The following is an 11454-nucleotide window of genomic DNA, read 5'->3' as shown; positions in this document are numbered from 1 at the left end:
AGGTCGCCAGCTTGAGCACGGGCTCATCTGGTTTGAGCAAAAGCCCACCAGCTTGGACCCAAGGTCACTGGCTTGAGCAAGGGGTTACTCGGTCGGCTGAAGGCCCACGGTCAAGGCACATATGAGAGAACAATCAATGAACAACTAAGGTGTCGCAACAAAAAACTGATGATTGATGCTTCTCATCTCTCTCCGTTCCTGTCTGTCTGTCCCTGTCTATCCCTCTCTCTGACTCTCACTCTGTCTCTGTAAAAAAAAAGGAAAGAAAGAACACAATGTCTGTCTTCTTAGGGAAGGCTTGAACCTCTCAGATCCTCTTGGGTGGCTCTCTCTGGACCTTCCCCAGCTCTGTTTTCTCTTTGTTGAGGTAAGGCTTGCAAGACTGCCTGAATGCTTTCTTAATCTTTAAAGCCAGAGGCATATCATTTTATTTTATTTTTTTGTGAGTTTGGGTATTTTCTCTCAAGGAAAGGCTAAATGGAGCTTGGAGAAAGTAAAATTCTTATTTGTAAAGCAAGCCAGGGATGGTGCCTCATGGGTAGAAGGCAGAGTTCTTATTAACGAGATCTATAGACTAATACTGTCCTTAGCTCAAGGGCTCAGGAGAGCCGGCCACTTAGTAGTTCTGGGGTGAAAGTTGCCTAGATAATTGGATGAAATTGGGATGTAGGAAGACTCCTGCACTCCAGGAAAATTTCCAAGTCTCCTTTTAGTTATCCTCAGAGTGAAGAAACGCTTCAGTTTCAAGTTGAGTGCATTTTCCACCCATGGATTGGCTTGTTTTGTTCAGTTTTACTTTGAGTGTTTGAGGTTATCATTTCGACGTAACAGCTAAACCCACGACTTCCTTTCTCGTAAAACCAAAACAAAAAGGCCTTCAATTCAGGTGCCTTTTACATATAATGAATGTGTAATGCATACCTGGGATAAAAGCCAGCTATATAAAGTCCTCGATTCTGTGTGGGTTCAAACACATTTCAAAGCTTCGGGATCTTGAAAGGTTTCACTCTGCTTCCTGGAGACCTGATCACTGCTCCGTCAGCCATGGCTTGGCTTGGATTCCGGAGGCACGGGGCTCCGCGGGACCTGGCGGGTAACACCTGGCCCTGCACTGCCCTGTTTTCTCTTCTTTTCATCCCCATCTTCTCCAAAGGTGAGTGAGGCTTTTGGAACATGAAGGTGGAGGAGGTGTTTCTCCCACCTGGGTTTCATTTCTTTCAGCAGTCAGGGGCAGTGATTTCTAGCAAAGCCAGAAGCGAAAGGTAAAAACTCCAGTCTCCAGGCTTGGATCGCTCCGTATTCCAAGGCAAGTCGGGCCGGGCTTGCAGCAGCGAATAAGCAGAGATCCAGACCTCAGCAGAGCGCCAGGCCCCCGAGTGGAGGCTTAGCGAATACATCTGAATTGATTTGGAAGACATGAGCAATTTCAGACAGAAAGAAAATACTGTAAAGTTAAGTGATTTAGGAGAGAAAAGATATCCACAGTCCTGTATATATCTGAGCTTGGAATCAGGGTGAGATCAAGATTTTTCTTAAAAAATAAAAAATTCTATTGAAGCAAATTATGGAAAGCTTCTTCTCTGCCCAATTCAAGGTTTTAAGGTCTTCTTAATCTAGTGGTTTTCAACCTTTTACACTTGGGGAACTGGTAGTTAATAAGAGATTTTGGGGACCGCTAATCATCCTGAGCATAAGCAAATTTGACTAAGATCATTGAGTCTATAATTTTCATACAACATCAGGGTGGTTAACTCTCTTGTGGACCAGCACGAAATTTCTGGCAGACCGGTCCATGGACAGGCAGTTGAAAAGCACTATTTAATCAACTCTATAAACTAGTGAGCTAACTATTTTAAAAATGAAAGCAGTTTGAAGTTGTAAAACAACGAATGAAAGAAAAAAACCCATCAGTCTGTTTGGCATAAGGTGTTTAACTGCTGCCTGAGCTACCTGTGACCTTCAGAAGCAGATTCCCCATGTTTCAGATAGAATAAAACCTTCAGAGGCTGATACCAGATTTGTTACATGGTGTAAAATGATGAGCATTCCCACTGCATTTCAAACATCTCTCTGGGTAGTCTTGCTCAGAAGCCATGTAGTTTGTATCAAGTCAAAAGATGTTTAATGATCTAATTTTTACTAGATAAGAAATATTCATATACCTTTTATTATTTCACCTGTTTTGAACATTAAGATTAAATGCCTTTAAAGGTATTTAAATTTCCTGTTTAGGACATTTATCTCAACCTGTAACTGAAATCCTCCCATAGTAGATACTGGGAAATTGAATGCCACCAAATTCAATAGTGACAGTTGAGAGCTTGCCTCGAGGAGGGCAGGAAACTTGGTCTCCTTTAGGCTTAGAGTCAATACAATGATTATTGAGTGTCCATCTGGGCAGGATATAATGTTTGCTCCTAAGAGTTTATTAGCTAAAGGCATAAGTTGGAGGAGGTATTATTAGTGCACACAAAAAAGTTTAATATGGGGCAGAATTTGATTAAGTACTGTAATCGAGTTATAGCAGCTCAGCGGATGTTCAGAGGGTATCTCTGATAGATGAAAATGAAGGTTGTGGAAGGAGACTATTGTCTAACCAGGGCTGCTGCATTAACTATGACAATGGCTGCTGCCATATTGCTGTCTTTTCTGAGGATAGCTGTTGCCCAGTGCAGGTTCCTGGGGAAAGACTAGCACCTTCAATATAGAGAAATTTATATACAGGAACAGTTGTCCTGGAACCTCAGTCTGGAGTGCCGGGTTGGGATTGGAATATGAAGGATAGTGAATGTACTTGTTTTTTGCAGTAAGTGTTATGTAGGCATCAAAAAGTTTAAGCAGAATTTTCCATGTCACTTGGATGATTGAGAGGAGAGGGATTAGTTAAAGGAAGATAATAATTTGACATGAAGTCACTGTATTTTAGAAGGTGTGAGCCTTCTTGTCCAGAGAGCAGGCCTCTCTTATCCTATAGAAACCAGAGGGTAAAAGAGCACCCGTGCAGGTGCTCAAGGGAGGAGAGAGGGTGGCGGAAGATGTGGTGGCAGTGGCAGGGGAAGCCCACAAGCTTAACTGCAGGGATGCCTCAGCTTGGAGAGGAAACGACCCGGTGCCCTCTGCTCTGTGGCTTTCTTAATCTAGCAGCATCCCTTCCTCTATGATAATAATGCCAGGGAAGGAGGTGGCGAGCACAGTGAACCAATGTGCAGCTACTCATGGGTAATAGAGATATAGGGCCAGGGAATTGTAGGCAAAAGCTTCCGAGGTATGCTTTAAGATATAGGGCAATGTTCTGTACCTCAGCCTCCAAAATTTCCTTTACTACCCATAGTTCTTAAACTATACTTCCTTTAGTTCTATTATAACCTTAGAATACCAGACTTGGAAGGCACTGATCTGATCAAATCCCCTTTACATACATGTGAGGGAAATGAAGTCCACAGGGGAGGCATGACAAACCATATATTTCAGGGTAGAGCCAGGTCTTCTGTTATATCAGTGTTCTTTCTGCCACAACCATCTTCAGGAAAGTATTTTCCAATAAGAAAACTCATTGCCTGACCAGGCAATGATGCAGTGGATAGAGTATCAGACTGGGATGCAGAGGACCCAGGTTTGAAACCTCGAGGTCACTAGCTTGAGCACGGGCTCATCTGGTTTGAGCATGGGATCATAGACATGACCCCATGGTCACTGGCTTGAGCCCAAAGGTCGCTGGCTTGAGCAAGGGGTCACTCCCTCTGTTGTAGCCCTCCAGTCAAAGCACATATGAGAAAACAATCAATGAACAATTAAGGTGCCGCAACGAAGACTTGATGCTTCTCATCTCTCTCCTTCCTGTCTTTCTGTCCCTCTCTGTCCCTCTCTCTGTCTCTGTCACAAAAACAAACAAACAAAAACCAGAAAACCAAACTCCTTTATTCTGGAAGACAACAGATAGATGGGTGGGTGGAGAAGGAGAAGGATAGGGGAGGTTGACGGGCTGGGTTGAGGGGAAGAGAATAACTGAAAGGTAATGTTGGAGGTTGCTCATCAAAGATAACCCTTCTCTGGCGTTTTTCCACCTGGTGGGTGAGCACGAGTTCACTGAGTTTCCTTTGGTTTTCCATGTTAGGGATGCATGTGGCTCAACCTGCAGTGGTGCTGGCCAGCAGCCAGGGTGTCGCCAGCTTTGTGTGTGAGTATGGGTCTTCAGGAAAAGCCACTGAGGTCCGGGTGACAGTGTTGCGGCAGGTTGGCAGCCAGATGACAGAAGTCTGCGCCGCAACATACGTGGTGGAGAATGCGTTGACCTTCCTCGATGATTCCACCTGCATTGGCACTTCCAGTGGAAACAAAGTGAACCTCACCATCCAAGGACTGAGGGCCATGGACACGGGACTCTACATCTGTAAGGTGGAGCTCATGTACCCACCTCCCTACTATGAAGGCATGGGCAATGGAACCCAGATTTATGTCATTGGTGAGCAGCGCCATATCATTAAGGTGTCTTCTTTGCATAAAAATAGTTCTGCTCCTTAATAATCAGGTGGTTCACTTCAAATATCCTGAAAATTCTCTTTTAAGGGTTCTCTGGCACACCACATGGTATTTTTTTTTTTTTTTTTTTTTTTTTTTTTTTTTTTTTTTTTTTTAGTGTGTGTGGCAACCCAAATTGGATTCTGACTATAAAATAAAGTGGGGTGGGGAAGGTCTTTTTTCAATTGGCAGGTTGGGGCACTCACTCTGGGATGATGACAATCATCAAGTTTGCCCTACACCTTTGATATGGTACTCAGGGGAAGTAGCTCCAATTAGTTGGATTTACCTGTGGGCTAGCAATATTATCAAGGTCTGAAAGCTCAGATTCCTTCCATTTTTTTCATCAATGGGGAAACGGGACCCTGAAGTTTCAAGAGTGTCTCAGGGAGGCTCTGCTGTGCTTTCTGTTGCAGAACCCGAACCATGCCCGGATTCTGATTTCCTCCTCTGGATCCTTGCAGCAGTTAGTTCGGGGTTGTTTTTTTACAGCTTCCTCATTACAGCTGTTTCTTTGAGCAGAATGGTGAGTGTGATGCTGACAATGTACCATTTTTGGTGGGGATACCTTTAGTGATAACAACTGACCAGATGACGCTTTTGAGTTTTTTTTTTGTTTTTTTTTGAGGTGAAGCAATAAATGAGGAAGGGGAAAGACGGTGATAAAGAATACACTAGAACCCATGGCACTGGCCTTTGAGGTTTCGGGATGAGTAATACTTTAGATGAGCATGTTTGACATTGAATGTTTGTGTGCTTCTGAACAGGGTTTCAATTTGAGTAACCATTTGAACAACATAGGGCAGCTGTTTTGCTCTTTATCTTCATGACAATTGTGCCTACGTTAATAAGCCTGAAACACTCGAATAGGTTGAACAAAATGTTGCTAGAGAGGACTATCCATCTGGATAAATTTTATTCTGTCCCTTAATGTCCTTCAACTTCACCAGGAAGTCATTTCTTAGTGTCACACAACTTACGTCTTCTTTGTCCACACTGTAGCTATCCACATAACAGCTGTCCAGGGCTTAGTGTCACACAACTTACGCCTTCTTTGTCCACACTGTAGCTATCCACATAACACCTGTCTAGGGCTCCCTGTTACACAGTTGGCTTGACTGGGAAGTCTTGACCTCCCCTCCAGCCCAGTAAAAGAGAACCCCGGTTTTTATTTACTACAGTTGTTGGTGGAAGAGAAAGAGGTATAGAGAATCTGGCCTCTTATCAGGATTTCTTTCTGACAGTCATTTTCAGTCATTTCTGCCTAAGCCTGGCTTTGACATAAACTTGTCCCTCTCTTTCCTCCCTCCTTTTCTCTCTCCTTCTCTCCCTCCCCCATTTTATTTCTCTCTCTGCCTTCCTCTCTCCCTTCATCACCCCTCCCCTTTAGGATCCTCTTTTAACCTGTTTTGTTGCTTCTTCTAACCTCATTTGCTACAAACTGCCAAGCAGACTAGTAGTCTGGACCTCAGTTTACTGAGGTGATAAAAACTGGGAACTGACATGGACAAAAAAAAAAAATAGTAAAAAGGATATGAGGACTAGAAGTGAGAACTACAGCTCTCAAACAGGATAACTAAAGTTTATTATATCATATTATCAAACTTACCCCCACCCCTGATGGCGTGTAGTCACTTACCATAGGCATTTGGCGTGTTTTTTCTGAAGTTTTCTCCAAGTCTCTTTCTTCTATCTTCCAGTCAGGGAACATGTTTGCTATTTTACACTCAGAACACAGAGTTATTTAAGTAAAGTGAATTTTAATAGCTGAATCAAGAAAATTGCCTGGGGCTTATAATTCTGTATGTTGGGACTATTCATTTTTCAACAGGGAAGGGACCCAATAGTTGTTGAGTCTCATTATGGTTAGAAGTGGCTTCTCTATTCCTCAATAATACTTACTGTTTCTTTTTGTGTTTGACAGCTAAAGAAAAGAAGCCCTCTTACTACAGGAGTCTATGTGAAAATGCCCCCAACAGAGCCAGAATGTGAAAAGCAATTTCAGCCTTATTTTATTCCCATCAATTGAGAGTCCATTATGAACAAGAAAGACCATTTTCCAATTATTAAGAGCTGAGGCATTCTACTTTTTTTTTTTCTTTCTATCCAGTTCTTTTAATTTGTTTGTGTACTTTTGGGGGAATTCATCTCTCTTTAAATGTAAAGCTGGATGCCAAATTCAAATCACATGTACTACAATTTAAAGAAAAGGAGCAGAAAAGCAGAGCAGGGTGCTTCTGTCACATCAGATTCAGGGTTAGCAAAAGCATCATTGAGGGTCCATGTGCAGATGCAGCCGTAGGATGTGGAATCAAGGAAACAAGTTAGGAGGTGGTACTGTCCTGGGGAAACAAAGGAACGAAGTGAGGGTGAGGGTGATATTGTACACACCTTGTATTTACTTGCGAGAAGTCTCTAGCTAAAATGATGTCTTCAAGTTAAATTTTTATGTTGTGTTACTTTTCTTAACAAGTGAATGATTATATAAATAGTTTAAAATACTCACATGGCTGTACGTTAGCCAGTGATTTCAAGAGTTGTATTGTACCAATATGTGCTCCTTATCTGATAGTGTTGTGCATGGGGGTCACACGTGCTTCTGTGCACTTGCTGATAGTTTGAATATGAACACTATGTGGCAGTGTCTTCCCACTGTGGGTTCAGGGGAAGTTTGATGAAGGGGCTCAGGACACTAAGACACCATGTAGAATACAAGAGAGCCTGCTAACTGTCTCGAAAACTGGATAAGGTCATGGTGGATTTCTTACAGACATGTGAGGCTGAATGGGTGTTGACACGTGCTTTGGACTTTTATGCCAGTTCCTTCGAATGGCCTGCGAGGAAACCAAAGTTGGTGGTATCAGAGTTAGCTTTGATAGAACACCACTGTGGAGAAAATGGCTCATTCCAGGAGTCCTATAGGTGTGAACCTCAAGGAAGCTCCAGTTACCCGGGACCCCAATTCTCCACACCTGCTTAATGACACAAGAGGAAAGAGAGGCAGGTAGCAAAATGGGATGCATGGAGGTTTCTGAACTAACACTGTTGGTGTTTTTTAACTCAATATTTTCCATGAAAATGCAACAACATGTATAATATTTTTAATTAAATAAAATCTGTGGTGGTCGTTTCCTGGAGTTGTCATTATTTTCCTTGTATTTGGGGAATGTGTTGGAGTTTGTTTTTGATGGATTCATTCAGCAGTAGGTGGGGTTGCCAATATTAGAAATACTGGAAATAAAATTTAAAACTCCTAAGGGGTGATAATGCTTCATGTGTTAGCTGTCTACCAGCCCATTACCTGTAAGGCATTCTTGGAAGAATTCAGCTTCTGTCCCTTTGATTTCTTCACAGTTATTTGAGATACAGAGTGGACTGCCAGAGATGTAGCAGTTCTTGATAAATCACAGAGCACTCTCTTTAGCAAGTTCTTCACCTCATTTTTCTTACCCACAGCTTTCTCAGCTCAAGTCGGCCACCCATTACAGTTGCTATGGCAACTCCAGTGTTGTGAACCATACCCCCCTGGCAGCCATTTTGAGCTGCTTCTATGGCAAATAGAGCTTTTCCTTGAAGCTTCCAAATGGACTCTTTCACAAATGTGGGAAAACACACCTGTGGTCCTGTATTGCTGTCAGCTGGCAGGCCTGGCCCACTGAGTCTTCTATGATTCTTGGTTAACCAGTTGTAGTCTCAGCCTGCTCGGTTTCCACACAAGATTTCTCATTCTTGACTTCCACATCCTGTTATTGTCTTGTGAAGTGTTTCTCAGTGTCACCAGGGACCACTTGTAATTTAATCAATTTGCTAAATATGCTGATTCAAGCGCTTAAGTTCAGACGCATTGATTCAGAATTTTGGGGCGATGGAGCCAGGAGTTTTCTTTTCCAACCAGAACTCAGTGCTTCTCATACCTATCCAGTTTTGAGAATCACAGTTTAGGCATCTCTCCTCTTGCTCACTTCCTCTCAATCTCTCCCTCTCTTTCTTTTTCCAGAAAGTGCTAAGAAACAAATGAGACAGCATATAGTGAACATTCTATAAAGATTTGTTAAAGGAAAAAGAATGAATAGGTCTTTTTTTTTTCCTTTCATGCTCAGTCTCTCCACCCCATCTCCTTATACAGCCCCCAACTCCCCTTCCTTTACAGCTGTCAGTCTACTCTTTATTTATGAGTCTGTCTCGAGTTTGCTTGAGAGTGCATTTTATTCATTAGATTCCACATAGAAGTGAAATCGTGTAGTACTTGCCTTCTTTGCCTGGCTTACTTCACTTAGCATAATGCTCTCCAGGTCCATCCATGCTGTCACAAAGGTATGATTTCCTTCTTTTTTATGATCAAGTAGTATTCCTTTGTACAAATATACTGCAGCTTTTTTTATCCATTTTTCTATTTAAGGACACTTCAGCTGCTTCTAAATATTGGCTATGGTAGATAATGCTGCAATGACCATTGGGGCATGTATTCTTTCAAATTAGCATTTCAGGTTTTTTAAAAATAAATTCCCAGAAGTAGAATTGATGGGCTATAAGGAAGTTCCATTTTTAATTTTTCTGTATTAACATCACACAACTTTCCACAGTGTTTGCACCTATCTGCATTCCCACCAACAAAAAAAGGAGAAAAACCCTGGCCGGTTGGCTCAGTGGTAGAGTCATCAGCCTGGCATGCAGGAGTCCTGGGTTCAATTCCCAGCCAGGGCACACAGGATAGGTGTCCATCTGATTCTCCACCCCTCCCCCTCTCCATCCTCTCTGTCTCTCTCTTCCCCTCCTGCAGCCAAGGTTCCATTGGAGCAAAGTTGGCCTGGGCACTGAGGATGGCTCCATGGCTTCTGCCTCAGGCACTAGAATGGCTCTGGTTGCAACAGAGCAATGCCCTGGATGGGCAGAGCCACACCCCCTGGTGGGCATGCCGGGTGGATCCTGGTTGGGTGCATGTGGGAGTCTGACTGCCTCCCCGTTTCTAACTTCAGAAAAATACCAAAAAAAAAAAAAAAAGAAATAAAAAAAAATTTTTAGAAAAGAGAAAAAAACTCATGGACACAGAAAACAGTATGGTGATTGCTGGGAGGAGGGGGACTTAGGGGAAGATGGAGAAAGGTATAGAGGATAAATGGTGATAGGAGATTTGACTAAGGGTGGTGAATACATAATATGATGTACAGATGATGTGTTGCAGAATTATATACCTGAATATGTATAACTTTTAAACCAGTGTCACCTCAATAAAAATAAATAGGTTTTTCAATATATGGTAATAGCAGTTACCTAGAATGAGCTCCTATTATGTTAAAAACTATACTTCTTGGTCTTTGGTTGGAGGCCATGAAGAAACACACAGTTTAGGGATTACAATAAATAGATTCATTCCATTTTTACTCCTCCAAATGTCTTTAGAGAGATCATTCTTTTCCATAATTAATGGTCAATCTAAATGTCAGAGAGGGCCTTAGACAAGAGACCTCTCAGGTGTTTTTCAGATACCATTGAACGATGGACTACTGGCACTCCCCGGTTGATTCAGGGGTAGAGCGTCAGCCGGGCATGTGGAAGTCCTAGGTTCGATTCCTGGTCAGGGCACACAGGAGAAGCAACCATATGCTTCTCCACCCCTCCCTCTTCTCTCTCTCTCTCACTCCTCTCTTTCTCTCTTCCTCTCCGGCAATCATGGCTCAAATGGTTTGAACAAATTGGCCCCTGGTGCCAAGGGGGGTTCCATAGCCTTGCCTCAGGTGCAAATATAGCTTGGTTGATGAGCAATGGAGTAGCAGCCCCAGGTGGGCAGAGCATCAGCCCCAGATAGGGTTGCCAGGTGAATCCTGGTTGGGGAGCATGCAGGAGTCTGTCTCTACCTCCCTATCTCTCACTTAATAAAAAAAAAAAAAGAAAGAAAAGAATGATGGACTACTTTATATAAGTTTAATATCTCCTCTGCTATTACTTGAAAATTTACTATTAACTATTCATTGAGTTGAGCATTGCTTCTCATTCAGTCTCAATCTTAAAAAACTATGCCTCAGCTCAAAAATTTTCCCCTATGAGCCCTAGCTGGTTGGTACAGTGGTAGAGTGTCAGCCCAATGTGTGGATATCTGGGGTTTGATTCCTGGTCAGGGCACAGAAGAGAAGCACCCATCTGCTTCCCCACCCTTCTCCCTCTTGCTTTCTCTTTTTCTTCTCCTCCTCTCCTGCAGCCATGGCTTCATTAGAGCGATTTGGCTCCAGGCTCTGAGGATGGCTCCATGGCCTCCATCTCAGAAGGTAAAAAATGCCTCCAGTTACAAAGCCCAGAGCACCACCCCCTAGGGTGCTTGCTGGGTGGATCCCTGTTGTGGTGCATGTGGGAGTCTGTCTCTGCCTCCCTCCTTTCACTAAATAAAAAAAAAATTCCCTTATGACAGAAGAAATGGGTAAGAAAGCCTGTGACTTGAGATTATACTGAAAGAGAAAGAAAATATGAAGTGAGGGCATCTGGTCACTAGATGAAAGCCTCTTCTAATACTCATTTTGTTTATAAGGGTAGATTGCTGGTCCTTTGCCTGCAATAATCAGAGATTTATTGCTCCCAAATCAGAGGACCAACTGTTTAATGATGTTCCAACTTTCATCAGTATCCCCATATCTGGGATCTGGGTCTTGGGTAGACCCAAATGAGGCATGGCCCACCACGGAGGAAGAGCCTGGACACTAGAACCTTTCTCACTGGAACCACTGGTTCCAGGTAGGAATGTGGATGACAAGGGAAACCTAATAGAGCTGCCTGGGTCATCCCCAACTCCTACCAGTTCCCAGCACATACTTTTGCTCATCTTTTTTCTTCCACCTGGTACTTTCATTTCTGCTACTTCCTGTTTCTTCATTATTTACTTCTCCCCAAATATCTTTAGCCCTCATTTTTATATCCATTGGGACTCATCTGAAATTCTACTTCCTC

At 42.9% G+C, this 11454-nt stretch overlaps 1 protein-coding gene across 2 annotated transcripts; it reads left to right on the top strand.

The window, feature by feature from the left end:
* The first annotated feature begins 1042 nt into the window (after positions 1 to 1042).
* CTLA4 (cytotoxic T-lymphocyte associated protein 4) lies at positions 1043 to 7504 on the top strand. 2 transcript variants are annotated; one of them, XM_066280811.1, is made up of 4 exons: positions 1043 to 1153; positions 4115 to 4462; positions 4935 to 5044; positions 6443 to 7504. In XM_066280811.1, exons 1-4 carry the CDS (start codon positions 1045 to 1047, stop codon positions 6545 to 6547), a joined length of 672 nt encoding a protein of 223 aa, XP_066136908.1. In that variant the 5' UTR covers positions 1043 to 1044; the 3' UTR covers positions 6548 to 7504. The 2 variants fall into 2 exon arrangements, with proteins under 2 accessions (XP_066136908.1, XP_066136909.1); XM_066280812.1 differs by lacking the exon at positions 4935 to 5044.
* The last annotated feature ends 3950 nt before the right edge of the window (positions 7505 to 11454 follow it).

The sequence above is a fragment of the Saccopteryx bilineata genome, chromosome 5, assembly GCF_036850765.1.
Source record: "Saccopteryx bilineata isolate mSacBil1 chromosome 5, mSacBil1_pri_phased_curated, whole genome shotgun sequence".
Taxonomy (NCBI): domain Eukaryota; kingdom Metazoa; phylum Chordata; class Mammalia; order Chiroptera; family Emballonuridae; genus Saccopteryx; species Saccopteryx bilineata.
Note: the sequence above shows the minus strand (reverse complement) of the source record. Positions and strands in the feature narration are given on the sequence as shown.